Raw genomic sequence first — 27,938 nt, 5'->3', positions numbered from 1 at the left:
CCAAGTTGTTGTTTAAAGGTGTAGGGCTGGTTCGCAGAGTGAACAGGCCGTCGAGAGAACGTAGAGGCAGAGTTTCTTCCCGTCATATTGTCGATTTTGAACCTGAGATCTGAGAACATTCAAAACCATTTAGTTCTCACACTAGAGTATTTTCTAAGAGAATAGAAAAAATTGCAGCAGCCAACTATTGAGGTTCTAGATTGAATAAAGAAATTAAACATGGTTGATTTATTAGTAATAAAAATCTGAGAAAAGGATTATTTATTTTGGGTTCTCATTATCTAGGAATAATGTTTAGTAGAGTTTGTAAGACACCCATAGAGTTTTTATACACATATTATATATTAAATAATAATAATTTTTTAAATAACTGAGTGTTTCACTAGTCCACTAGGGAATTCGTGTTTGTGTTTATTAGACACACAAATATTATCTTATATATTCTTGAAAATGATATTTTGTTTTGCTATATATATCCTTGAAAATGAGATTTTTGGTTTTGACATCTGTACTTGAAAAATGAGATTCTGATTCTAAATAACGTAGATTGATATGCTTAAAAATTGGAAGCAAGATTCCTTGTTGATCTAATCACAATTTTGTGCGCCTATGAACCGCGGTATTTGATGCTGTGGAATCTGGATTCCAAGAAAATGCTGATTGTGATTCGATAAAGGTGGAAGCGAGATTCCTAACTTCAAGGAAGCGGGTTCCATGAAGATTTGTTAATCGAATCGCTGAATTAAGATTCCGAAACAGAATCGCCACCTGGGTGGATTCTGGTAACTATGATTCGAATGGTAAATGGAGTACCAATAGTCATGAGATTTGATAGCCATGTGAATTGGAAGATTGAGAGAAACTACTATAGGGTAATGGTAAGAGTAGTTTAAAATTTTGTCAATTATGAAAAACATACAGAAAGCATTGTTTGTATGACCTCTGTAATTGTGACTTCTGAGGCTTCCTTTCATTCAGTGAGCTTTAAGATCTTTGTTAAGTTGTAAGGTGGTGTACTGTAAGTGCAAAATATGTTACAAGTTGATACTAATATGGAAATGGCAGAGGTGATAGTGACCTTTTACTCTGATTGTGTAATATTCTGGCAAGTGGTGATGCGGTCTAGATGACAACTCTTATAATGTGCTTGTTACACCTTTCTGAACACGTCTGTATTGGTTTATTCAACTTTGACTAAGTTTTCCCATTTGATTTTTAATATGTTGATTTTTCTTCTCTGTATAGGGTACATTCATAGGCTTGGATATTATTTGCTACTCCTTTAATGGTCATTGGTTATGCTCTTCTAATATTAGCTCTCAGGTCTGTAAGCTTATCATAAAAATGTTATCTGCTTTGCAGATTCGGAGTCATGCACAGAAGTACTTTTTGAAGGTTCAGAAAAATGGGACTAGCGAACATGTGCCACCTCCTCGGCCCAAGCGCAAAGCTGCTCATCCATATCCGCAGAAAGCCTCTAAAAATGGTTAATATAGTTTTCCACACATGTTTTTTCGTGATATCTGAGTGCCACATTTTACATAGAGGATTTTACCTGTTACTATTTTGAAAATTTTGCAGTATCAGTGCCACCACAAGCACATGTCATCTTTCCACCTAGTACCTCTTGTAGGCTCGAATCTGGATATTCCCACAGAACAGATTCATCTTCACTGCTTAGGAACTCTACCACTACTGGTGCAGTGTCTTCTTGGGCCCATCCAACTGTTTCACCTCTCAGTGTACCAAATGCGCCCAAAGGTTGTATCTGTTTGTCAATAGCTTGCATTCCACTGCAAGCTGTACCTGTTATTCTAGATGCATGTGAAATCACAAATGAATGCTTGGAAAACATGCATTTGATGTGCAGGTGCCTCAAATTTAGAAATCCAGGAAACTGAATCACATAATTACAAACAGCAACCTGTATAGGGCCAAGAATTTTGTCATGACTATGTTGCCCTCGGTCAAGGTTTTCCTATGGAGCAAAATAATGAAAGAAATTTAATAATCGTATAAATATTAGTAATGGGATCTTTTTCTTCTTACTTTTTGTTTTTCCAGAACTCTGGGCCTTTGCAAGCAAGATTATAAAGGACAAAAATGTCCTTTTTAAAAAATTTATTTATATTTTTTTTCTCTTTTTATTTTTCTTCCTTAGTAGTATGGTTGCATACACTGGACTATGGGTAAAATAGCCATAGAAATTGTAGGGAAATTTAACAAAATACCCATGAGAGATGCATTATTTAACATTTTACACATTTGTAACTATTCCAAATCATAATCATTGTATTTTGATGGGTATTTTGAAATTAAATCAAACAATTTTGCTGAAATGTTAAATTGTTCATCTCTCATAGGTATTTCGATAAATTGCCCAAAATTGTATAACTGGTCTTGGCATTGGATCTTCAACAAGAGATTTTGGGGCACCTGCATCACCAATGCAATGTCTGAGGCACATGTGTATGATTTCCCTTTCCCTAGAAGTCTATCAGTAGATTTTCATTCTACGTGTGGCATCTGCAATAATTTTGCTTTACTGCTCTGTTGACTTTCTAGATGATGTTGGACCTGCTGGTACTGTAGCAGTGAACAATTGCAGTTGTAGTAGCACCGAGAGCTCTCCAAGGCCTTGGGCAGCTTCTGAAACAGCAGATCAAGGGAATCATGGCACACAACTTCCAGGTTGGTAGCACATTGGAGATCATGTCTATTTTTGTGACTATATATATATATATATATATATATATATATATATATATATATATATATATATATATATGGGATGTGATTTCATGTCACCATGTCATTGTAATATAATGAAGGGACACCTCTATAAAATCATATTTGTAGCATTTGTTTGACCCCGTAAGTGCACACACCCTCAATCCTAAAAAAAAACAAAATTCAATTTTCACCCTAGATATGGTCAAAATGAGTCCCCTCCAACAAGGAATCTAAGTTATCCATTTGGTGAATTTCAAGATCTAGGCTTTTACGAACTTAAAATCATTTTTTGTTTTTTTTAACATTGTTTATCTAATCGTAGCAAAACCATCTAGAAATTTTGAAAAGGGAAAAAATCCTTCTATGGCCTATATCTAAGCATCTTCCCAAGATGGGCAGCCTATCTTAATTGGGCTAAAAAACTACTTTCTAGGTTGTGCTCTCAAATTTTGTTTTGTTAATTGTTAATTGTTTATGTGAAGTTTAAACGGAGTTTGTGATAGAGATAGGACTCGGACTTTGTTGCATCATTGAACCTTTATTTAATGAATATGCACATGATCCTCAAATTGGATTATTCATCATATTTGTTTTTAAGAGTAGGCTGATCCAACTGAGGTTGGATTTATGGTTCAGTGTTTTGTATTCTGCATCAATGTATTATGAGGTTTATTGTACCCTTCTCTAAGGGAATTTACGCCATTGTTTTTGGGTGAATAATTTATGCCACTTTTAATGTTGTATACATAAGTGATTTGTTTGCATTACCAATAGAGGAGAATCATGCCCTGCAATAAAAATCTCACTTTGAGGTGGACCCAATGCATGGAAAACTTGGGTTTATCACATGCTAGCAAACTTTTCTTGAAGCTTGCCAAACTTTATAGAGGGTTGAAGATCCTTGAAGGAATCAAGATTCAAAGGATAATCAGAATTTCTATTTTTCCATGTGATAGGATATCCAGAAACCCTTGATTGACATTCGAAGGCTAGGGTTTCTGGAGCAGAATGGAGAGAAGCAAAGGCTGTTGATTATTAGATTTGTGTTGCACAAAGCAACACGAATGCCTGTAGCAAAGGGGATATATGTTCATCTGCAGTTTCCTGATTTTGCCTCCAATGGTCAAAGCGGGAGATGGTGCCCATCATTTTTCCAAACCTTTATAGTTTAATTTATTATATGAACTAAACCAAGCGGCACACATAAAGGCTTTTGAGAAAACCTTATACATTATGTTACCAATTGCAAATGCACCCTCATTTTCGAAGAAGATTGTTGTGTCATGCGAACTCGTGTAAAGAGTACAACTCCTGATATGAACTTAGGGCTTTTGATATTGCATTTAGGAGTCTTTGAGTGCATCTTGCTGTGGTTAAATTAGTGGACCGTGGAGTTCAAATAGAAGGCCTTTATCAGCGAGCTTGGCATTTTTGAGATTCCATATATGCATGAACTATGCCATAACTGCTAGATATGGACCAGTAGAATACTGTATGTCAATCTCTTGAAGTATGCTGTAGACCTATTGAGAAATAAAATACATTAAAAACAAATTAGTCTGAGCTTCTTCTCAATTTTACCTGTTCAGGGACCATGTTAGGTGCAGCCACACGTGAAATGCAATAAACTTTTGTTCTTCAGTCCGTTTTCATGATCTTTTGACTAGTATTTTTTAGAGTAATGATGATTTCGTTGCAAAGAAGCATTGCTGTTTTTGTAGAATTTTTTGAAATTTTTGCATTAAATGAATTTGTGAAAGTATTACCATGCTAATCACTCTTGCATAAGGAGACCATCCCATTTATATTTTCCCCTCATTTTGTGTCTTTCTTTTTTTTTAAAACAAAATTGTATGCATTGTCATGGCAGAGTGGAGCCTGTGTAGTTTTTTTTTTCCTTTTAGGAAATATTTGATCTGTATATTAAGGTACTGTAAGAACATTACATAAAGCTTAAAAAAATGGGCTACCCACATGTCTGGAGCCTTATACAAAATTTGGTATCTTAAAACCCCTTACTGTTCAAAATGTGCGAGTGTCTAAAAAACTAAAAAATGGCATCACACCTTGTGGCTCCTGTACATAAACAAGGAAGAGAAATAGAAGGAGGAGGCATACAAAAGGGGGAAGGATAGAGGAGGGGAGGAGAGACATTGGATGGGGAGAGAGAGATTGGGGGGGGGAGGGAAAGGATAAGAGGTAGGAAATAGAAAGGTAGGAAATAGAAGAGGGATGTGGCTATTAAGGGGATAGAGGAACTTAGATGGCTAGTGGTGGAGCTGCTCATTGCCGCCCTACTTACTGCCCCTGCTTTGCCAAGCCACTCAGCCACTTGGTTGGTTTCTTGGCCATAGTTTCCAGGATCTTCTAAGGAGGGGTCGTTTTCGCTCCCGGATCTCGTTCCAGCACTCCGAAATATGGGATCTCAATCTAGGAAATAAGAGATCTCGATCCTATTTTAATGGGACCCATATCGTTATACCAAAAATCATCGTTTCATGAGCTAGCAAAACTGCGATTCCACCAACATAGAATCGAGTATCCTATTCTTTGGGTGCGAGTTTCAATGGCACATTTTTTTGGGTTCATATACAATAGAGTATGGATCTCTATTTTTTTTATGACCTAAAAGCTTTCTAAATGTCATGATTTCCTGTTTATGTTACTGTTCACAACTTTACACACCTTGTAAATTGTGACTTGTGTCTGATTTCAAGGAAAGGCAACAAATGAGGGCAAGGAGAAAGAAGAAGTAGGGATGAGATACAAAGTATAATCGTGTTGTGGTTCTATTGAGGAATGAGGTCACGAAAAATACGCTAAACTCCATTGGGGCTAGTTCATTGGGTCTTGTCCACCTCTCAAAGGGCTTCTATTGCTTGATTGTTGGTTAACAAAATCGCTTCATACATGGGTTTGCCTTGTAGGTGATGGAATATCATGCATGCTTGGAAATGTGAGCTCTCTCTTGTGTATAGGTCATGGAGCCCATAACAATCTTTGATGAAGAGAGCTATTGAGAATTTTATTTAGCAATGTCTTACTTTTTTTCTTGTTTTCCAAAGACGAACGTAGCTATCACCTGCATTTATTTTTTTGGAAACAATCTATTGCAACATTCTTGAATTAAGGTTCTAAGACCAAATCAAAGTTGCTAAGACACAAAAATCCCAAAGATAGAGTCAAGTCGTTGGTGTGTCTTTATTTCCAAATTGTTTTTAATATAAAAAATTCCAAAAAATAGAGTAAGTTCTTGGTGTTTCCAACCTTTGTATACTGCGCTTCAAGTCTTTCTTCATTAAACTGCTCTTCAAGTCTTTGTGGTACCTTTTTTACTTTCATTAAACCCTTCTTTACTTCTCAACCTCTTTCTGGAACACTTCTTTACTTCTCTTAAAGTCTTCTTTACTTCCCTCTTTATTTCTTCACTTGTTTGAAGCCCTCTTTACTTCCCTCTTTACGTCTTCCCCTCTTTCAAGCCCTCTTAAGCTTTAGCTCTATCTCCACCCTTTTGACCTCTCTTTGCTTAATTTCTCTTTTTCCATCCCCTTTCTAGAATGTTGCTCATTCCTTTCTGGTATCAAGCTCTCTTTCCCTCTCTAAAACCTCTACACTTATTCTATTATTCATGGTATCAACTTCTTGCCCTTGTGAATAGTTCACCTAAGTTTTCCATAATTCTTTGGTGCAAAAATATATATTAGGGCCAATATCAAGAAATAACTTATCGTTTTCCAATTTGCAACTCCATTTATTGCAATTTTTGCAGGTACTAGTAATAGATTTTGAGAATGCACCAAATTTGATACATATTTTCTTTTGAAATTTCTTCCTCTTTTAATGGTTTTTCAAACAGTTTCCTATAATCATCCTTGCACCATTTTTCGAATTTGATACATATGTTCCTTTTAAATTTCTTCCTCATTGAATGCTTTTTTTAAAAGTTTCCTATAATCACCCTTATAATCACTTTGAAAACATTGTTTCAATTGTTCAACATAAGCATCTTCATCAGAAAAAACTAATGCATCATTAGATTCATTATCACTTGATAGAGAACTTGTCTTCTTCGATTATTTGGTATGGCAGGATGTTGAGCAATCTTCCTGTTGTTTGTTCTTTTTTCCCGAGACTACATCTTTCCAAGTCATCATCTTACTTTGTCCCACAATTTCTTCATTTTCATCATCTGTACTTGCATCATTTGGAGCAAGAGTAGAAGCAGAGGCAGAGTCTAAAACTTTTCAAGATCTCCATTGCACAACAAACTTGTTTTGATGTCTTCGAAATCAACTCTTAAAAATTCCTTTTCTGAAATCTCAAAAAACATAGGGCAGACAAAACCATTTTTTGGTGCTAAATATAAGCGTGGAAGAGCATAAAATTTTCCTCCATCATTACTATAATACACACTTCCTTGAGATTCAATCATATGTATGAGATAAGCTTCGGTACATACCCATTCTTTTCTTTCAGCCTTTTTTATTTTGGTGAAACACTAGAAGATCATGCATCATTCATGGAATAATTAAATCTCTTTCTCTTGCAAAACAATAGTTATTCCAATGCTCACCACACTTCACTGCAGTAGAGAAGGGGCCAAAGGATTCAATCTATGAGCTTTGATACCAAAAAGCGGGAATTACTGGAAAACCCTCTCTACACATAAAAACCTTTGTCTGGTATTAGAGCATATAGGTTCAGTCCTATGGCTCCCACTTTACCGCAGTGAAGCGTGGTTGAAAGAAGTTTGTAATAATGGCAGTTTACATGTTTGGCACTGAGCTAATCACTCGATTTGATTTATATGATGAAAGTGAGCCAAACAAGTGCACTATTTATGTAGCCGCTCATAAAGGAGGAAATCACAATTCCTTTAGAGATCTACAACTAGATTGCTCTCTTAAGGAATAAGATTTTGATGATTCCACTCTGGAAGATCTCAAATGGAAGGTCCTTCCTTTCCAATAGATAAAACCGTTTAGTGGGGAAGGATATTTTCAGATATTAAAAGAAAGGATGTATACTATAAATTAGTATATATCGAAGGACACTTTGCAAACTGTATTACCCTATTTTGAAAACCATTTGCAAAAAATTACCCCCTGAAAATACGAAGATTTCTGAAAGTTCATCATTAAAAAGAAAGTTTGACGAAGAAGCCTTGTCTTCCTCGTCCTCTACCACCAAAAGGGCCTCATGCTCTAAGTCATCCCAAATAACCTCCAAGATTTGAGGATTATGCACAAGTCATAGGAAAAAAGAACAAGCTGCTTGAAAAGGAATTTTATTCTAATGTGTTGTTATCTCAAGAAATTGGTGAAAAAACCTCAATATCTCAATGGATAAATGGCTTTCTAGAAGAAGGCTCCAAGAAGAATGAACTTTCCAAATATTCAGATCATCCCATTTCTTAGATAAAAATGTTAAGGTCTAGACCTTCCTCAGCCTCTTCATCGAAAACCCAAACAATGACCTCGAAAAAGCTAAAAACCGTAACCAGGTTAACCTCCTCTGTTTCCTTGTATCTTTTGTGTTAGAAAAAGAAGGTGTCTTAGATAGTCAAGGTAATGTTAGTTTTCCTGAAGTGTCAATTAACAAGATTTGTATAATCTTTCTTTGTTTGAGTCCATATTTTTTAGGTCAGTTCGCCAGTTCGAAGTAAATCTTCATGTCAAAGGTAAAAGAATTTGTCCTGTATTTTTACCTTTCTTTGAAAAATCAGACATTAAAAGGTGGAAAAGTAAGAAATATCAATATTTCCATATCGTGCAACTAGATATTCTTGTTCATCCACACTTCAATTATAATTTAGGAGCAGAATATTTAGTCTCCATTTTGGATGTCAGACATTTAGAATGGGAGAAAGCCTTGGTAGTCAATTTAAAGGATGTTTGGATAAAGATAATATTTGCATAGTTGTTCCAAACTTCTCTTTGAGCTTAAATGATGAGTTTATTGCCAAAGCATTTATGGTTTGTATAGAAGTCAAAAGAGTAAACCTTCTACCAGGGTCTGCATATGCTACTATAGTATCTAGGTGTATTTTTAATTTCACAAGTTCAGCAATCACCTATTCCAAATTAGATTATGGGTCAAATTCCCCCAAATTTCAAACTTCGTGTCTGAAGTTGGTCCTTGTATAGACTTTGAAAGTTTCGTAACCGGTTTCCCCACTATTTCTGAACATTTAAAATCTCAAAAATTTCAGAAGAAAAAACCAGAATTCAAAGTGCTGTCCAAAAGTCCATACAGAACACTTGTGAAATATTCCACCGTTACTCTCAAACCTGCAAATAGATCTCCTCATAAAAGCCAGATAAATGCTTGACCCCCTATTCTCCCATTGGTAGATACTGCCCCCCCTATCAGAGAAGTTACAGATTCACCCAACAGAGAAGCTGCTTAAATTGCTCAGAGTTATTGGTAAATAAAGTAAAAGGAGAATCCGGCCAGCCATTATAGTCATTGGAGGAGACTGGCCTCCTAAAATGGCCTATGCTACAGCCACTCCAAAGCAGTTGGAAGATCTTGAAGGTCCTAAATCAAGGGCGGATGCTAACTACCTCTTTGTACATAACATGAACTCTGAAAAGGCTCAAAAGGATGAGGTACGCTAGTTAAAATACTTAATTCATTGGACCTCATATGCTGAAAAGCGTATATCAGCCGTAGAATCTCAGATTCAGGAAATAAAGAAAAATTTAGAAATATTGGCTGATAAGAGAGCAAAATAAAAGAAAGAAAAGACGAAGGAAGAAGAAAAAATTCTTCAAATCCATGAAAATCATTTGCGAATATTTGAGAATAAAGAAAACTACAGAAGGAAGAAAGATGATGAAGCTGCAAAAGCCTTTAAATTCAAGCCTCCTAGATTTTCTAGCTTTCCTTCTTTTCTTCAAAACTCTGAGAATATGGAGGAATCATCATCAGTTTCCCAAATGAATATGATGAGAATTGCTACTGTAGTGCAATATGGTCTCAGAAATATAGGAGAAGACATTCTAATTTTAATCATTGATGAATTAACTCATTCTCCTTCCAAAACAAAAGAGATCATAGCCTGGGTACACATAGGAATATATATCGCTAGCATAAGAAGATGACCAAATTCTAATGCCATTAGATATGCAACTGGGTTTTTACAAGGAAGAGCTACCTACTGGTGGAGTCTTCTTGATGATGCCAGATAGAATGCCATTATCGTAACAAAATTTACAGAATTGGGATCCAAATTAATTTCAGAATTTGTCTCAGAATCACCAATACAATATGTCACAAACATTGTTTTACTGGGAAAAAGAAACCTCCAAAGTATTGATGATTTTGAAGAATGTTCAAAAAGCTACAGTAATGAATGCTACAAGCTGAGATTACATAATAATGCAACTTGCAATGCATACTATCTTGCATCCCTTCCAAGTAATATTCCAGAACTTGTTCTTGAAACACTTTCAATGAAGAACATAGCAGTGCAAAACCTGGTAATGGCTGATGTAGTGGGATATGCCAGAGGATAAATTAAAAAGTTGTGTTACAAAGATGACATTGAAACATACATAAAAGCAGCATCTAAGGTATGCAACACCATTGAAGGAACAAAAAAATACAACATCCCTAAATTCAAGAAAAGCCATAAAAGAAAAAATTTCAAACCCTACAAGTTTTACACAAGAAACAAAAGGATAAAGCCGAGAGCCAAAAGGCCATGTTATACCTGTTAACAAGGATACCTTGCTGCACAATGTCCACAAAAAGCCCCAAAGCATATCACAACACTATTTGCAAAATCTGAGATTCAAGAGGACTAGTCCATGATAGGGACAACTGAGCAACTTGAGGAAGCATTTTATAAAGAAAATGTTTTTATCTTAAATGAAATTTTCCAGCTGCAACCCGAGCCCATGGTTTTTGCAAGCTAATGTACTTTTCTCAAGTGGGTTTGCTTTTTATACTTTTTTTGCTATTTGCTTTTTGAGAGAATAAAAGAATGATGAGTGTGTATATAATGATTTTGTACTTAGCTTAGTATTTGTTATTTTAAGTGGATGTACAAATAAGTGACATGTGGATGTACTCGATGTACTAGGGTGTATATGATGTACTAAGGTGTTGTATGGTTTTGCTTTCCTTCCATAGTTTTTAGCCCATTGTTGTAAACCATTGTGTGGTGATTCAAGCTACTTTTCGCTATAAATATGTAACCCTTTTGTATAGAATGAATCAAAAGTGAAGTTGAGTTTGCTTTTGTAAAAAATTGGGCAACCAAGCCCCATAGAGTCTTCGTGCTCTAATAGTTCTTTGGTGAATTCGTCCAACCTCGTTCCTAGACGAAACTCGAGATAACAAAGCTCTCTTTTATTGTGAGTGTAATACCAGTTATGGACACTGTGAGGTGGTGTTAACTGTTCTGGTAGTTGTTATGACCGAGAGAGCCAGTAAGTCGTAGCTTTTAAAAGGATATCTCAGCGTACTGTTGGCGTTTGAGGGTAATACTCACCCCTCATCATCTAGCGTCTCATCTATTTGCTTTCTACCGCCCTGTTGCCTATTGTGTCAAGTAAGCCTACTTACATAAAAAAAAAAAAGGCTTGTCTCTCTCTCTCTCTCTCTCTCTCTCTCTCTCTCTCTCTCATTAAGGGTTTATCTTTATTTTCTTATTTTCCTTATTACCCAAAATTTGGTGTGTCTTTACTCCTTAATATAAAAAATTTCACAAAACAGAGTTAGTTCTTAATATTTCCAGCTTTCTAAACCACTCTTCAGGCCTTTATCCTTACTTCTCAACCTCTTTGTGGTACCGTTGTTTATTTCTCAACCTCTTTTTGGTACATTTTTTTACTTCTCATAAAGCCTTCTTTATTTCCCTCTTTACTTCTTCACTTATTTCAAGCCCTCTTTACGACCTCCTTCACGTATTCACGTCTTTCTGGTCCTCTATAGGCTTTCTCTCTCTAACTACCTTTCTTTAAGCTCTTCTTAAAGCTCTCTCTAGACTTTCTCTCTCTAACTCTCTTTCTTAAATCTACTCTAAACACCTTCTCTGAGCTCATAAAAACCCTTGAGAAACAAGTGTAGCGGTGTTTTAGGGAGGTAAAGAGGGCTTAATACTAGAAAGGAATGAGGAACAGTCTAGAAAGGGGCTGGAAAAATAGAAATTAAGCAAAGTGTGGGTAAAAGGGTGGAGAGAGAGCTAAAGATTAAGAGGGCTTGAAAGAGGCAAAGACGTAAAGAGCGAAGTAAAGAGGGCTTTAATGAAATGAAGAAGTAAAGAGGGAAGTAAATAAGATTTAAGAGAAGTAAAAAAGTGTACCAGAAAGAGGTTGAGAAGTAAAGAAGGGTTTAATGAAAGTAAAGAAGTTACTACAAAGAGGTTGAGAAGTAAAGAGAAGGGCTTGAAGGAGAGGTTCAGAAAGGCTGGAAACACCGAGAACTGACTCTATTTTTTTGAATTTTTGATGTTAAAGACATTTTGGGAATAAATACGCACCAACTACTGACTCTGTTTTTTGGGTTTTTGGTATTAAGAAAATAAAGATAAATCCTCAAAGAGACAAAGCCTTGCTTTCGTCTTCTTTTCTTTTTTTGTGAATAGGGTTACCGTGCACAATAAGCAACAGGGAGGTAGAAAGCAAATACATGGGAAGCTAGACGAAGGGGGGTGAGTGTTGTGTTCAACCACCAACAGTCTGTCGAGATATCCTTTTAAGGGCTACAACTTGCTGGCTTCTCAATCAGGTCAGCTACTGGAACAGTAAACAACACCTCACAGTGTCCCTAACTAATATTACATTCACAGTAAAAGAGAACTTCACTATCCTGAGTTTTGTCCGGGGAACGGGGTTGAACGAGTTCACCAATGAACTATTAGAGCACGAAGACTCTACCAGGTTTGGTTACCCAATTGTTTTTTGCAAAAGCAAACTCAACTTCACTTCTGATTCACAGCGTCAAAAAAAAAACTTCTCTTCTGATTCATTTCGTACAAAGGGGTTACATATTTATAGTGAAAGTAGCCTGAATTACCACATGGTGTCTTACAAATTAGTGGGCTAAAAACCATGGACAGAAAGTAATACCATGCTAAAAAAACAAAACCATATAGTACCTTAGTACGTCATGCAGTATCCTAGTACATCAAGTACCTCCACATGTCATTTATTTGTACATCCACTTAAAAGCAACAAGTACAAAGCCATTATTACATGCACTTGTCACTCATGCACTCAAAAAGCAAACCACTTGTAAAAAGCAAACCCGCTCTTCATAAGTAATACCACTTCAGGAAAACCATGTTCTATTCCTTTACGAGATATCTTGGGATGATTCGGGAGTGTCATCTTCAAGCATGATGTTACAGTACTCTTTGATTTGCCAATTATAGCATGTTTTAACATTTTTGTAGAAGCGGTCTAATATCTGCACTGATGTTGGTGGCTTTATGCTTCATGGTTATAAAGAATTTTATTTTTGTATCTCCAGATAAACCGTTGCTCAGTAAAATTGATCATTTGGAAATATTTGCATAAAAATCCATTTCCCAATTTGTATATCCGAAGAAGTTTGTAATAAAATCTCTTGCAGTATGATTAGGATATAGTTGCTTTCTAAAGATTATCATTCATCCTGGACTTCATTTTTTATAATCCAGGCAATTAATTCAAGTTCTAAGGATGTTCATCTGGAATTATTTATCATTAAACTGATTCTTCTGGCAAAAGTGAGAAAACGGTCAATATTAGGGTAACTTCTTATAGCAGAATCAGTAATTTCTGGTTCAGGAGAAACAAAACTCCTTATTTTATGACAAAAAATTTGTCTTTCTCCTAGGGTTTCTTGAGACCATCTTTGGTGAGGGCATCTGGAAGACGATGTTTTGTACCGGGAACTTTTTCAACTAAAAATTTATATTGGGAAAGGATGAACCGCCACCATGCATACCTCTGTAATTTTGGACTGCTGGTAATTTTCTTTTTCATTATATTTCCCAAATTTAAAGAGTCTGTTAAGAGGATAAAAGTCTCTCCGATTAAACTAGTGTGAATTTTTTCAACTGCTCTGACTACAACGAATATTTCTTTTTTTGCGGGCCAATAATTCAGCTCATGCTTTTTGAACTGGCTGCTAGTGTAAGCACATATTTGTTCTTCTTTGTTCTCTTTTTTTAGTAGAACTGCCGCCCAAGTGTCAGATGAGGCATCTGTGGAGAGAATAAATGGACCACCATCTTGTGTAGCTTCTTTAGTCTATCGAAATGGTTCTTCTTTCATAGCTTTTCTAATTTTATTGGATTTCTCAGAAAGCTTGGGAATAGAGTCTCGAACATAATTGAGACAACCAAGAAATTTCTAGCATCGTAACTTAACTTGTAGCTTGTCTGAAAATTTTTCAATTTTTTGAATAACGTGGGGCTGCATCTGTATTTGGCATTTGGAGATATGTACACCAAGAAAATCAATTGATTCTTTGACAATTTGAAATTTGTCTTTTGAAGAAGAGAGGTCTATTCTGTGTATTTGCACAATTTTTGCAAATGCTTTGAGATGCTCCAGATGTTCTCGCATGCTGTCAAAAAAGACAACAAAATCATCTATATAGTCAACAATAAAATCATAGAATGGTTTGAAGATTGAATTCATCGTCCTCGAAAACTGTGATGGAGCATTTTTAAGTCAGAATGGCATCACTAGCCATTCGTATAAACCTTCAAGGGTGGAAAAAGTTGTTTTGTGAATGTCTTCTTCTTCAATTTTCACAAGATGGTATCCTGACTTTCAAATTTTGAGAAAATGCTTTTCTCTGCAACTCTTTGTATCAACGTTTCCTTATGGGTAATGACCATTTAATATCTATTGTTACCTGATTTAGAGGACTATAATTAACTGTCATTCTAGATTTTCCTCTTTTTCTTCTGAATGATACCTCACAATAAATGCTGCACAAAAATAATTTGACTGGGATGGCCTAATTAACCTTTTTCTATCAGGGTTTGGTTTCTATAAGGTTGCAACCTTAAACAATCAAATTAAGGCGCACCACCAAATTTTATCATAACATGTAATTTTGGTGCAAAAAATTCTTAGGATTATCTAAAAATCTATTTTCATATCGAATCATAAAATTTTAAATTCGTAAAATAGTTAAAATCAAGTAGATCTATAAACATAGGAAAATCTTGAAAATGAACGGTTTAGATAATGTATTGCAAGATGCACTATATTTGAGATTCAAAATCTTTGTTTCTTCATATTCATACATCTCGATGTCTAAATGATCAATTCGATGGTTTTTCAACATTAAAACAACCTTTTTGGATGGATTTTTGAGGCGCATCTTTAATTCTACATTTTAAGGTTGCAACCTTATATAAACTTTTTCCTTTCTGTCAATTCTATTATCTGAGTTTTCAGCTCTTCTTCATCCTCTTTATTGCATCTTATGGGCTTACTTTGAACTGGAATATTATGGAGAGTTGGTATATGGGCTTTGGGTGAGTCTTTATCAGAATTCTTTGGAGGATGGTCAAAACAACATTTTCTGTGGATTTCTGTGATTTCTTTTATATGTAGTAATTTTGAACTAGAAGCGTAATTTTGAACTGGCTTCTAGGCTCATGCCCTTTATTTGTCTGATGTTTTCATATTTTTCATATTCCCTTTCCAACTTTTGAACATCTTTAATAATTTTTGTTATAAAAGGATTGCTTTAAAGTTTGTTTGTTCTTGTTTTGAAGGTTGGTAGAATTCAAGGTAAAATTTCCTTTTCTCCATCCACAATAAAAATTATCAAATTTCTTGATATTGTGTAAGGGCTTATTTCATCTAAAGTTACAGAACTATTCCTGCTTGATATCCTCCATCCTCAATATTAACAAACTTTACCAAAATCACTTTTTCTCCAATTTTAATCAGGACATTAATGCAAATTCTATTAATTTTCTTCTACCATTCATGGTATCAACTTCTTGTCCTTGTGAATATTTCACTCAATTTTTTCATAATTCTTAGGTGCAAAAAATTATATTAGCGCCAGTATCAAAAAATAACTTTATCTTTTTCTAATTTTCACCTCCATCTATTGTAATTTTTCCTCGTACTAGTAATAGATTTTGAGAATGCACCATTTTTCGAATTTGATACATATTTTCTTTTGAAATTTCTTCCTCTTGGTTTTTCAAACAATTTCTTGTAATCACACTTATAATCACTTTGAAAACATTGTTTCTTATAATCACCCTTGTAATCACTTTGAAAACATTGTTTCAAGTGTTCAATATGAGCATCTTCATCAGAAAAAATTAATGAATCATTAGGTACATTATCATTGGATTGAGAGTCTTCTTCGATTAGGTACAGAGTCTTCTTCGTTTATTTGGTTGGGGCAGGATGTTGAGCAATCTTCCTTTTGTTTGTTCTTTTCTCCCGAGACTACATCTTTCCAAGTCATCTTCTTACTTTGTCCCACAATTTCTTCATTTTCATCATATGTACTTGCATCATTTGGAGTAGGAGTAGAAGTAGAGGCAGAGTCTAAAACTTTTCGAGATCTCCATTGCTTGTTTTTTATGACTCTGAATCAACTCCTAAAAATTCCTTTTCTGAAATCTCAAAAAACATTGGGTAGACAAAACCATTTTTTGGGGCTAAATATAAGTGTGAAAGAGCATAAATTTTTCCTTCATCATTATACACACTTCCCCAAGATTCAATCATAGGTACGAGATAAGCTTCGATACATACCCATTCTTTCCTTTCAGCCTTTTTCTTTGGGTGAAACACTGGAAGATCATGCATCATCCATGGAACAATCAAATCTCTTTCTCTTTCAGAAGAACATTTATTCCAATGTTGTAAGAACTTGATTTCAAGCAAAGGTCTCTCTTCAAAACCAATTGTTTTTGGCTTTTCTGAGTAGGTGATGTTATCATAAAGCCATGCACAAGCCATTTTTAGAAAAATCTTTTGCTCACCACGCTTCACTATAATAGAGAGGGGGCCAAAGGATTGAACCTATGGGCTCTAATACCATAAATCTTTTTTTTGTTTTTTTTTTTGGGTGCGGGGGGGGGGGGGGGGGGGGGGGGATTCCTAGTCAAAACTCCAAGCCCAATCTGGGAGCATTTTGGAAAGAACAAATAAGTTCGCAAAAAATGACACTATTGGAGAATGAAAATTTTAAGACATTTTCTAATCATTGCAAAAAAAAAAAAAAAAAGATATTAACCAAAGTTTTCTAGAATTAGAAACTAATACTTTTAATCTCAAGCTGAAAAAGACTCCTTTGTGAATTTGGATAAGTTAAAAATATTGTTAAATGGAAGTCGCTCCCAAATTACAATACAATGGATAATTGAAATTCGGGAACCTTGATCCTAACACAGCAAAATGCAATCCCTTCCTGTAAGGGATATGCTCCTTTGCAGTCATGGAACTCGATCCATAAAAGTCAGGGATCTCGATCCCTACATTTTCACATGTACGGAACTCATTCCCTCGACCACAGAACTTCGTAGCTTTCTCGTTTCATGCTTCTTGTCCCACTCCTAGAGCTTTTTTCGCTCTTGCACCAGATAATTATGTCCTCGGCACATGGCTGAAGGTCATCAAAATTCCCCTACTCAGAAGATGAATGTGAGCATAAAGATGTGTCAATCTCCAAGGGCTATGTGCTGAGTCAGTATGCCCACTCTATGACATTACGAGAGTCTCCTTCCTCTATGACATGATTGGAAGTGAAGTTGGAGTGGCCGACTGCTTTTAGTCCTTCGCCAAAGTGGAGTCGTTGTGGCCTATGAACTCTAAGAAGGAAAGGAGGATCACACTATCGGTGTTCTCAAGAACACCTCCAAACCTGGAGGGTCCAGGGTCCCAAAAGAAACCTATCTACATTCAGCTTTAATAAATTTGATGGAGGGGGAGACCAAAGAGTTCAACCTTTTGAGTTGAAGGTTTAAGGAACAAAATGCTCTATCAATCGTTTTGTAGAATAGAAGATCTTGAATTTGCTAATAGTGTCAATCTTTTGGCCCAGGACAAGGTTTCGGGCCTTACATGGTCTTGAAGGGTGTCTGTTATTGCGAGCCTATTCGTGGAAAATCTAGGATTTCATAGGATGGCCCATATGGAGGTCTTCCACTTAGTTACTGGGCTCTTCTAAAGAGGGGGGTTGCTTCTGCTCCTGGAGCTCGATCCCGCGCTACGAGACACGGGAGCTCAATTTTGGGAGATTCCATGATACTTAGGATATTGATTTGGGAAATCAAGGAACTTGATTCCATGTAATAGGATACAGATCAGTATGCCCAAAATCAAGGTTCCATGATTAAGCGGAACCGCAATTCCACCTACTTGGTATTGAGTATCCTCTACTTTGGGGTTGATTTTCTCCGACTTGGTTTTTTGGTTCGTATATAATGGTGTAGATCTCCAATTTATTATGACTTACAAACTTTCTGCCATGATCTCCTGAATATTTTGCAATTCACAGCGTTTACATGCCTTATGAATTGTGACTTTTGTCTAGTTTCAAAGAAAGGCAACAAGAGTGATCAAGAAGAGAGAAGGAAGTAGTTGAAAGGAGATACAAAAGCTAGTGGTGTTGCGGTTCTAGTGAGGAATGAGGTCACAATCAATATGCTTAACTTCCTTGGGCTGGTTTTTTGGGTCCTGTCCACCTCCCGAAGGACATGCTCAACCAAATCGGGCCACTCATGGGGTTTCCTTACGGGTGATAGGATAACGTGTATACTCGAAAAATATGTGGTCTCTCGTGTATATGTCATTGAGCCCCTAGTAGTCCTGATGGAGGAGAGTTATTAGGAATTATATATGGCAATGTCTTTCCTTTTCTGGAATTGACTCCCAAATTACAATACAGGGGATAAACAAACTTTAGGAAATATCAAATTTATGAGTTGATATTTATGTGTATAGCCGAGCTATTATATCCACATGAAATTTATGCTTCTGAAACATGCAGAAGACATGATATGAATGTTGTTCTGTGTAGTTACCATGCTGCTTTAAAAAAAAATTCTGTAATTTATTCATTGGATTAATTTCATTATTGTTGTGCTCGAAATATGTTTTGTTCTTTGTTTTTACTAAGCATGATGCTTTGCAGTTATGCCAGACTTTTCTCAAGTATATAGCTTCATTGGAAGTGTTTTTGATCCAAACACAACAGGCCACTTGCAAAAACTTAAGGCGATGGATCCCATTGATGTTGAAACGGTATGCCTTCTTGTTTATCTTGAGATTCTTCTTACTTACTTGTTGTAGAGGACATACATGATTCTAAGTTATAGCATGCCTTGTCTTTTTCTTATCCTCTTACAAGAGTGCTAATGTAAGCTTATATGTATGGCCTTTCATCTGAAACTTTGTTACTAACTTCAAAATCATGGTGTTTTTCAACATTATATCCAGCCTTTTTACTCAAAAGTTCCATAATAAGTTTTGTGATTCGTTTTTTTCTTTTTTTTGAGAATCGATTCTTACTTTTGATTTAGGTAAGTAGTTTGTAATTTCGTTATTTATGCAATGTAATTTATATAATTGCATGTACCTCATTTTATGTGGGTACGAATCCTTCATCTAATGCTAATTGGCGTTCAAATTATGGGTTCAGTTCTTATGTATCCATGGTCCCTAAACAAAGGCAAATTTTCATTATTCAAATACTAGGATCTCTTTCTTCATGAGAGGTCTCTTTGTCCTAAAGCCCCTAAAAATGAACCCATTCTCCCAACTACTTCCCAAAGCTTTTGGTAGGAAAATTTCTGTCATAACTCTGTGGGTGAATCGCAATGTTGTTTTTGGTTCTAGATCTACCACAGGTAATGATGTGACTGACTATTATGATGCCTGTGCGAGGAACAACCTTTTAGTGAACACTAATTTTGGTGGCCCATACTATTCAAAAATTGGGTTTCATAAGTTAATGAACTGAAGAAAATATAGAAAGGGCAGTGCTGCCTTCTTGGAGTTGAAAAGAAATCAGCCAATTATTGTAAATCGAGGAGAGAGGGAAAACAACGGATTCACAGAAACCTAAGAAGGAAGATTCTTGCCAATGGGAAATGCATCTGAGTCATTAGAACCCCCCCTAATGAAAAGGTTATTGAAATGGAAATAATGTTTCTGTTTTTGAGATGAATACCAATTTGCTTGAGTACTTTCTGTTTTTAAAAAAATTTGAGGTTTGGAGAAGAGTACTATGAAATAGTGACAAGCGACAACAATGATTGATGGGTAATTTTTTTTTTTTTAAATGGAAATGATATAAGCTTTGACAGGCATCACAAAGGAATATAATGTGTTATGGAGTCACTACTGATGAATGGTGATAATGGTTGGTAGTTTTATGTTGTATATGGACTATCACCAACCAAGCGTGGTGGATTATGTATATCCACAAGTACTTGGGGTTTGAATTGGTGTGTTGAAATTTTGTCCCTGGGCATAAGGTCCTTGCATGGAATAATGAACTTCCTCTCATTTTGGAAAAACCAAATCTCTTAGTCAGAACTTGTTTGTGCCTGATTTAATTGAAATTACAAAAAAAGTTGTTAGAATTAATAGGAAATCCCTTCACCAACAATGAGGTCACCAAGTTGTGTTCATTGAGTGAGAAAAGTTATGATATGACACAGAAGATTAGGACAGTCATGAGGGAAGAATTTTATATGATGAAAGAAAATATTACTCCATAGATAGAAGCTTTGAATAATAAACTTTGTATAAAATGGATAAACTGAAGACAAATAAAAATACCTTTCCAAAATATATGAGAACTACTGAACCAATTGGCATCATAAAATGTGATACTTATGGTAAGCTTGTTGTGCGTCCTCTTGGCAAGGCTAGGCACTTTGCTTCGTTCATTGATGTTGAGACAATGTATAGTCCAATGTATCTTGTAAAGCATGAGGTACTTCTTAAATTATAAATTATGTAAACTGCGAAAATGAAATTTAGATCGATTTGGATTTAAATCATGACATTGATAGGCATCTGGGTGGGGAGCTTATTTGCAGTTATTTTTATGAAATTTGAAAAGAAGAATTGACAAATAGAAGTCCCCCAATTCTGTCAGTTTAAAAAAAAAAAAAGTCCTCCAATGATGTCCTTTTCTTTGGGGGTTGGGGGGGGGAAGAGGAGAAGGGGAGTGGTGGTGTAATAAGCATGCATTTAATATAAAAAGACAGGTGACAGGATTTTGGGAGAACTTTTGGAATTTTTGTGGAAGTAATAAACATTTGAAGGTTTGATATTTGCTTTCGTTCAATGTCCATTATGTTGTTCAATTTATCCATGAGTCTTTTGGTTTATTTATAAAAAGATTGTGTTTGTAATGTCTCTAAATAGACCCATTGTGTAAATGTCTTGCGAATAGTGAGCCACTTTGGAATTCCTCTCAGAGGCTGCAGTCTCAGAGATTTGCAAACCATTCTCGTGAAAGTTAAATGTTTCCCAGTTAATTCTAGGAATGAGATGAATATCATTTGGAATCTTCTTGGCGTTTTTTGTTTTGATGTCTCTTTTTTGTCTTTCAAATGATCTGCATATATGTGATTCCCATTAAGCAACTTGTTACTCAATTTTATCTCAAGTATTTAAATACTTTGGGAAGTTACTATTTTGTGTCATTTGTTTGTAAAGTGAGGTGTCCATCGCACATTCCTAATCTAATATTTTTTCGAGTATAATATCTGATAGTGGCATTGTCTTGTTGGGAAGCTCTAGTTTTTTAATAGCATGTCAGAAAAAATCAATTTTGAAAAGGTTGAAGTTAAATATGATTTCTCAAAAGAAAGAGTTAAATCTGGTGCAGTCGTTTTCCTCAAATAAAGAAGTCACAGAAAAAATGGACAACAAGAACAAATTTGGATGTCTTTATATTTATGTATGAAGATCTGTCATAGTTATTTGTAATTTTCTATCAAAGGCAAGAGGAGAAAACGAGATCTTAAAAGGAATTTTAAAAGGCTCCATTCCTGAAGAGTTCTATAAGGATTTTACTTTTAAGCGGTGATCTCAAAAGAGGAGAAAATGAAAAAATGAAAAGAAAAATAAATCAAGTAATGAATTTTCATGCCTCGTCTCTAAAACAAAATAGAATTAGACCTAATGGATTCCCTTCAGCAACCTGTCACAAGGAGTTTACATCAGTGCAAGGTGGAGTCTTGCTAATATTATCTACCAGTCTGAATCAGCACTTCATTCATTATTTCAAAGTTATGTGCAAGTCTGAGGAATTTTACTTCGGAAGCCCCAAATCTTTGAAAAAGGAAGCCCAAAGAGTCATATAGCCCTCCCTAAATTTAATGATGAAGTGTTTCTTTGGAAATCAAGAAGTTCAAAAAGGAAACAGAGAATTTAGTTAAGAAAGTTCTATGATTGGAGATTAAGCAAATTTTGTGCATGGGAATATGAATAATATGGTAAAGAAAATACTGAAATTGGAACAAAGGATCAAAGAATTTGTTCTAACAGAATATATGTATCTTAACATTCATAATATGGGAGATGTTGAAGATCTAGGTAGGTGGTTCTCTCATAATTTGAATTTAAGGTGATCATTCGAAAAGGTGCAATTTATACAATGAGCACGTTGGACATGTATGTTTTGTAGAAAATTTTGAAGGGTCTCTTAGTTCTATAAAAGTCATTTTTATATAACTTACGGAAGTATAAAATTCATGACTATTCAAGAGGCACCCTTTTTGGGATATGCCACTTTGTATCTCCTTTTATATATATTTTTTTTATAAATATAGAATAATCTCAAGGTGCGCTCACAAGGTGCTTTGTGACATTTCTTCTAATAGTATCCCAAATATCTCTTTAGGTAATTTGTTTTTTCACTTCATTTGTTTGGATATGGTTGTTAGATTTCTAATTTCTAATTTCTAAAAGGTTTAGGTGAATTATTGTTATACTTCATTTAGTATTGCTCCTATGCCATATTGAAATTATCTTGAGAAAGTTATGATTTACGAAAATAAATTTGTCAAGACTATGATGCTCTGACACTATTTGTAGAAAGTTGTGCTCAACCTCAAATACTGTACTGAAATAATAGAAACACAATGCAGAGTACAATGGAAAATTAATTGTAAAATAAAAGGTGCAAATGATGCATAACAAAATTACTGTAGTAGTTCCCCGACCAGAATTGTTAAAAACACATAAAAGAAAAAAGAAAAAAGAAAAAAGAAAGAAAACACATAACGTTCACCAGACTGGGCTTTTATGGGTTGGAGATCATCTTGAATGCTTAGGTACATACCTGCCTAATTATGCATCCAAATATAACTGCCTTAGTAATGGTGATTTACCCAGTCATGTTTAGAACTGTTAAATAAGAGGTAGAGTTTATTTAGTGGTCTAAGAACTACACTAGCTTCTGTTTAACCTGGTCATGGTATGGAATCTGCATTTAGTAAGTGGTACAAAAGGTTTACAATGTTTGGACCAGTCGAACACCTTGGCAGCCTCTGGAAGTGATTTGGACAAAAATGAATGCCTTTCAGTTTGATGACTCTTCTGTTTCTGATACTTTTGTGTTGGACTTCTCGTCAAATTCTTTGGTATTTACCTGGTTGTTGTACATCCAAAAAATCTTGGATGTTCTGGAGATGATGTTATCTACTATTTAGTGCAGTAGAGCCTCTTAATTAAAAAGCCCACTGCATCAGCAACTGTCATGCCATGGAACATGTACGTGATTAAGGATACTAATACTTTAATTCTTACTGTGGTTTTCCTGTACTGCGACTCCATTTTGTTGCAAAGGGTTAGAGACGTTATTTTAGGGTTATTTCATGTGAATCTCCAGATCAGATCCAGGAAATCTGTGCTGACATCATGATAACTGTTCTTGTTGATTCAAATGTTTGAAGATATTCCCAGAAGAAAAAAAAAAGAGAGAGAGATTTGAGCTACAAAATGAAGGAAGACATGAAATGATATTTTTGCATCTCTACTACTAGAACTCTTGATTAGAAGCCTATGCTGATTTACCATGGTTCTCAGTTCTTAACACAGCTTAAAATAAAGAGAGAAAATGCACATTTCACTCTGTTTGAGTCAGTCACTAGTTCAAGTTTCTCGCTAAATCTCTGGAGTCAGTTATGTTTGTTGTCTGATCCTGTCTGGGGCATCGATTGTCGTCTGTAGCAGGATCATTGTATACATTTCTTTTCTGAACTATTATATTCTGAACTTTCTCAACATACCCATTATAGTTCTAAACCAGTTGTGGAAGCTTGAATTTTCTCATTTTGAATTTTTAGAACTTTTACATGGTTTTATTCTTAAGTTTTAGCGCAAGCTGCACTTATATCATGATCTGATGTCTGTTGGCTTCTGCAATACGGCCAGACTCATCTCGTAGTATATTTGTTGCTGTTGATGCGAAGCTCTTCAAGAGCTCATGGAATTGACTTATATGGTGCTTGTTTCAGGTGCTTCAATTGATGAGAAACCTCTCTGTCAATTTGTCTAGCCCAGAGTTTGAGGATCATGTGAGTACCTTCTTCATTACTGGGTTCTGTACCTTCTTCATTGTTTGGTTCTGAAACCTACCTCAGTTCCAATATCTTTGTACCCAAATTCGTATTTAAAATACTTATATTGAGAAAATCCTATTGTTGTTTTCTATATTGTAGGATGCATTTGCTTATTCTTATCTAGTCGAGTAGGTTGATTTTGTGTTATTTATTTATTGTGGGAGGCAGAAATTGAAAGACTTCATTAGGGGGTTTTTATCAAAACCATTAGAGATCACTAATTTAAAAACCAAGTGCGTGCTTTCTATTAAGTTAAAACAGATCAACTGACCACCTTTTGGAACCTATCGATGGATGATTGCCAATTGTGCTCCTCCACAGAAAATGTGTACTACCAAATTGATTTAATAAAAAAAATGGTATTAGATTCTGTTAGGGTAAAAAATTGTAAATTGCTCTCTGACAGTTCTGTCGTGTGATTAGGTGAGTTTTTTAAATAAATATAAATGTATAGTCGGTTTTGCAATTAACTACGTCTTTTGGTAAGACACGCCCTAATTTTCTTACAGATTGAACGTCATAGGTTGGTCTGTGTTTCGTCCTATTTGTGGCTGGCATTATTTTTGCTGGATGAAGTGATGTTAAGCATGACTTACACTTAAACCCAAAAAAAAAGAGTTAAGCATGTCTTCTGCAAATCATATTCAATTGTTATTCATTGTTGGACCTACTGAATAAGTCCAATGGCCTAATCTCCCAGGTATAAGAGTTTCTTATCATTCCTGGATGTACAGCTGATCATGTTGGTTTGTGAGACAAATAGCTAGTGCTGTTTATTGATGATCTGACGGGGATAATGGTTACATTTCTAGCTGCTTTATGCACACACACACACACGCACACGCACAAAAAAAGGTATCGCACCTTCGGTAGGACTGCTTAATATCTAATCAAGCATTGCTTACCTCTCTTTGAGAAAGATTATTACTCCTTTAGCTGATCAATTTGTTAGAGCTTATAATTTCAAGTTTGATACTATCTTTTCAACGTAGCTGATCCATTTTTATGTTAGGACTTACAATTGCATATAATAATGATTGCAGAGAAAGTTGCTTTCCTCATATGATGTGGATACCGAAGAAGCTGGACCTGTTTCTGCTAAACATTCTGACAAAACTGGAGATGGCACTATTAAGGTATCTAGCATCCCTCTCGTGATTTTGTAACTGATTTCATTTTCTTCATTTATTTGCTAATTATCATTCATGGACATCAGGATGGCTGCAAGTGACCATTACCTTGAAGTTGGTATTGATGTATATATTTTCTATGAAGTTCCCAAGGTTTTTTATTTACTTTCCCTGCAGCCATGACAACCAGCAGCGTTTCTGTATCCACTGCTTTTTTCTTGAAGAAAGGCTGAATAGATTGTCTTGCCCCTTGTGATCGCCTCTCACTTATGGTCACAAAAGTCCGTGCTGGGCTCATTGACTGCATTTTTTTTTTCTCGAGTGTATTATAGTTGTAGGATTTATGTAAATGTGTATTAGCAGCTTTGTATAGTGAGTTTGTAGCGTGTTAGTCCGAGGAAATACTCTTTTTAATTGTGTATAATATTGTCCTAGTATGCTTGCTCAACATAATTGCGATGTTTCATCTCAGGTTGTTCAATTTTGCATAATTGGTGGTCTGACCTCGATTAATTTCATTATATCAGTGTTTTAAAACCTGACTTTTTATCCATATGTTTTATTTGGAGACTTGGACAGACTTGGGTCGGACCCGATTGGTTGGATCACACTCGACTCATTGAGTTAAGTCATTCGGAACCAGTTCTAGTCGGACTCTCTGAATGAGATGTAATTTTACTTATTAAACTAATGTCCGGTCTATGTTTGTATGGTTTTCCTCGAGTAATCCTCAAGGCATCCGATGGTAATGGATTGGGTTGCAAATTGCTTAATGGGATGGATGTAAGTCATGATTAGGTGATATTTCGAGATATTGATAGCAAAATAATTTTTGGAAAAGGTGGGGCCAAAAGATATTTTGCTCCACATAGTGTCCATTTGCTCACTTGGGTCTATTGTTCCAAAAAACGGACCGCCCAGTGCCTAAGCGAATCCGGGGGCTGGGGAGCATCACCCAGGCTTAGGCGTCTTAAAAAAGCGGTGGTCTTTTGGTGTCCGCCTAGGCGTTTAGGAAATCGTTTAGGCAGCTGCCCAGTGTGGCTGCTAGGTCCAGTGCCAGCGAAAATTTTGTTTTGTGGGGAATTTTTTGTCCATTTTCTTATACTAAAGGGTCAAAACTGAAGTTTTAGGTCCATTTAAAATATAAAACTCATTGGAACCCATTTTAGAGATAGCCTCAAAAAACTAGGTTTTTTGGGTGATTTTTTTATGATCGAAGGGTTATCAAAGTTATGAGAAATTGATCAAGACACCACCCATTGCTATTGGATTTAATTTTTGATGTTTTATAAATCTATTGGGGGATTTAGAAGATTTTCAGTCTTTATAAGCATCTCTGAGGTGGAAGTGTGAAGATTGAGCAATCAAACTCAGAGTAAGTGATTTTTTTTATTGCTTGTATAAATTGCATTATTTTGATGTCTTTTTCGGGATCTAATATGAGTGGTGATCTCGGTTGGAAATATGGTTACAACCCAGATCTTAAGATAAAAATTGCAAAGATGCAATTTTTGTGAGAAGGATACAAAATGGAGCATAAATCAGTTCAAGAAACATCTTGCCAGTAATAGGGGGATGTTGCCCCATGTAAAAAGACTTTTGGTGTAGTTAAAGATGAAATAACTAATTTTTTTAATATGGTAAAAATGAAAAAAGATGAGAGATTTACCTCCGTAGTAGAGATTAGGTCTGGGATTCGGGTCAATTATGATATGATGATAATCAATTAGAAACTCTTTGATCATAAAGAAATCACCCAATTATGATATGAACTCTCTTGAATAACCCAAAAAAACCCTTCGATCTGGAGGTAGAAGTAAAACAATCTATTATTAAGGGAACGGGAAAGAGAGTTGTAATTGCTTCTGGTTTTGTTTGTTGGGAGTAAGAAGTTTTGGATTAGACGCCTTATGGATAGTTTTTTGCTTTGGCCTGATTTTGAGGTTGTAGGAAAGAAAACAAAAAAGCAAACCACTATTGAAAATAAAATGAAAAAGCAAGCGAGAGATATAGCTGTTTATTATCTTGCTACATAGTTTTATGAGGCGGGCATTCTTTTCAATACCGACTTATGGTTATGATTATGGAGTGTGCGCTAATGTGTAGTATACTTTCAATGCTAATGTGCTCTAAATACTTAATTTTTATATTTTATATAATATATAAATGTTTTTAGATTCAATTGGGCCGCCCAGTTTCCAGGCGCCCGCTTAGGCGCTGGGCTGCCTAGACGCCCAAGCTGCATAGGATTTGGCTAGCGCTTTTTTAGTGCAACGATCAACCTCAATTAAGTTAGTACTATTTTTGGGACCACAAATTTTGGGGATGTAACCTCTTGATTGCTACGATCAACCTCAAAAAAAAAAGAAAATTTTCAAATCTTAGTTTGTGTGTGCTTGAAAAGAATAATATCTTGAGAATAAACAAGGAAATATCTAATTTTTGGAGGGCAAGATTTAGGTGTTGAACTCAAAATCCAACTTTTTTTTGTTTTTTTTTTT

At 35.4% G+C, this 27,938-nt stretch overlaps 1 protein-coding gene across 13 annotated transcripts in view; it reads left to right on the top strand.

Moving 5' to 3' along the window:
* The window catches only part of LOC18424437 (protein REVEILLE 6), a 43,542-nt gene extending 17,568 nt beyond the window's left edge, over positions 1-25,974 (top strand). The window contains exons 3-11 of one of the 13 annotated variants that reach the window (XR_016041446.1): positions 1,363-1,486; positions 1,582-1,761; positions 2,364-2,469; positions 2,566-2,691; positions 13,564-13,695; positions 18,856-18,965; positions 24,203-24,262; positions 25,351-25,443; positions 25,524-25,974. Coding sequence is in view for 8 of the 13 variants with exons in the window: in XM_006829024.4 (XP_006829087.1) it covers positions 1,363-1,486; positions 1,582-1,761; positions 2,566-2,691; positions 18,856-18,965; positions 24,203-24,262; positions 25,351-25,443; positions 25,524-25,538 (708 nt within the window). In the remaining 5 variants the exon portion in view is untranslated. The remainder of the gene's footprint in view (positions 1-1,362; positions 1,487-1,581; positions 1,762-2,363; positions 2,470-2,565; positions 2,692-13,563; positions 13,696-18,855; positions 18,966-24,202; positions 24,263-25,350; positions 25,444-25,523) is intronic. The other 12 variants (XR_016041445.1, XR_016041444.1, XM_088848022.1 and 9 more) reach the window with 12 other exon arrangements.
* The last annotated feature ends 1,964 nt before the right edge of the window (positions 25,975-27,938 follow it).

This window comes from Amborella trichopoda, chromosome 9 (genome assembly GCF_054954075.1).
Source record: "Amborella trichopoda isolate Santa Cruz 75 chromosome 9, AtrichopodaSantaCruz75HAP2 v2.0, whole genome shotgun sequence".
NCBI classification, from domain to species: domain Eukaryota; kingdom Viridiplantae; phylum Streptophyta; class Magnoliopsida; order Amborellales; family Amborellaceae; genus Amborella; species Amborella trichopoda.
This window is presented reverse-complemented; position numbering and strand designations above follow the sequence as displayed.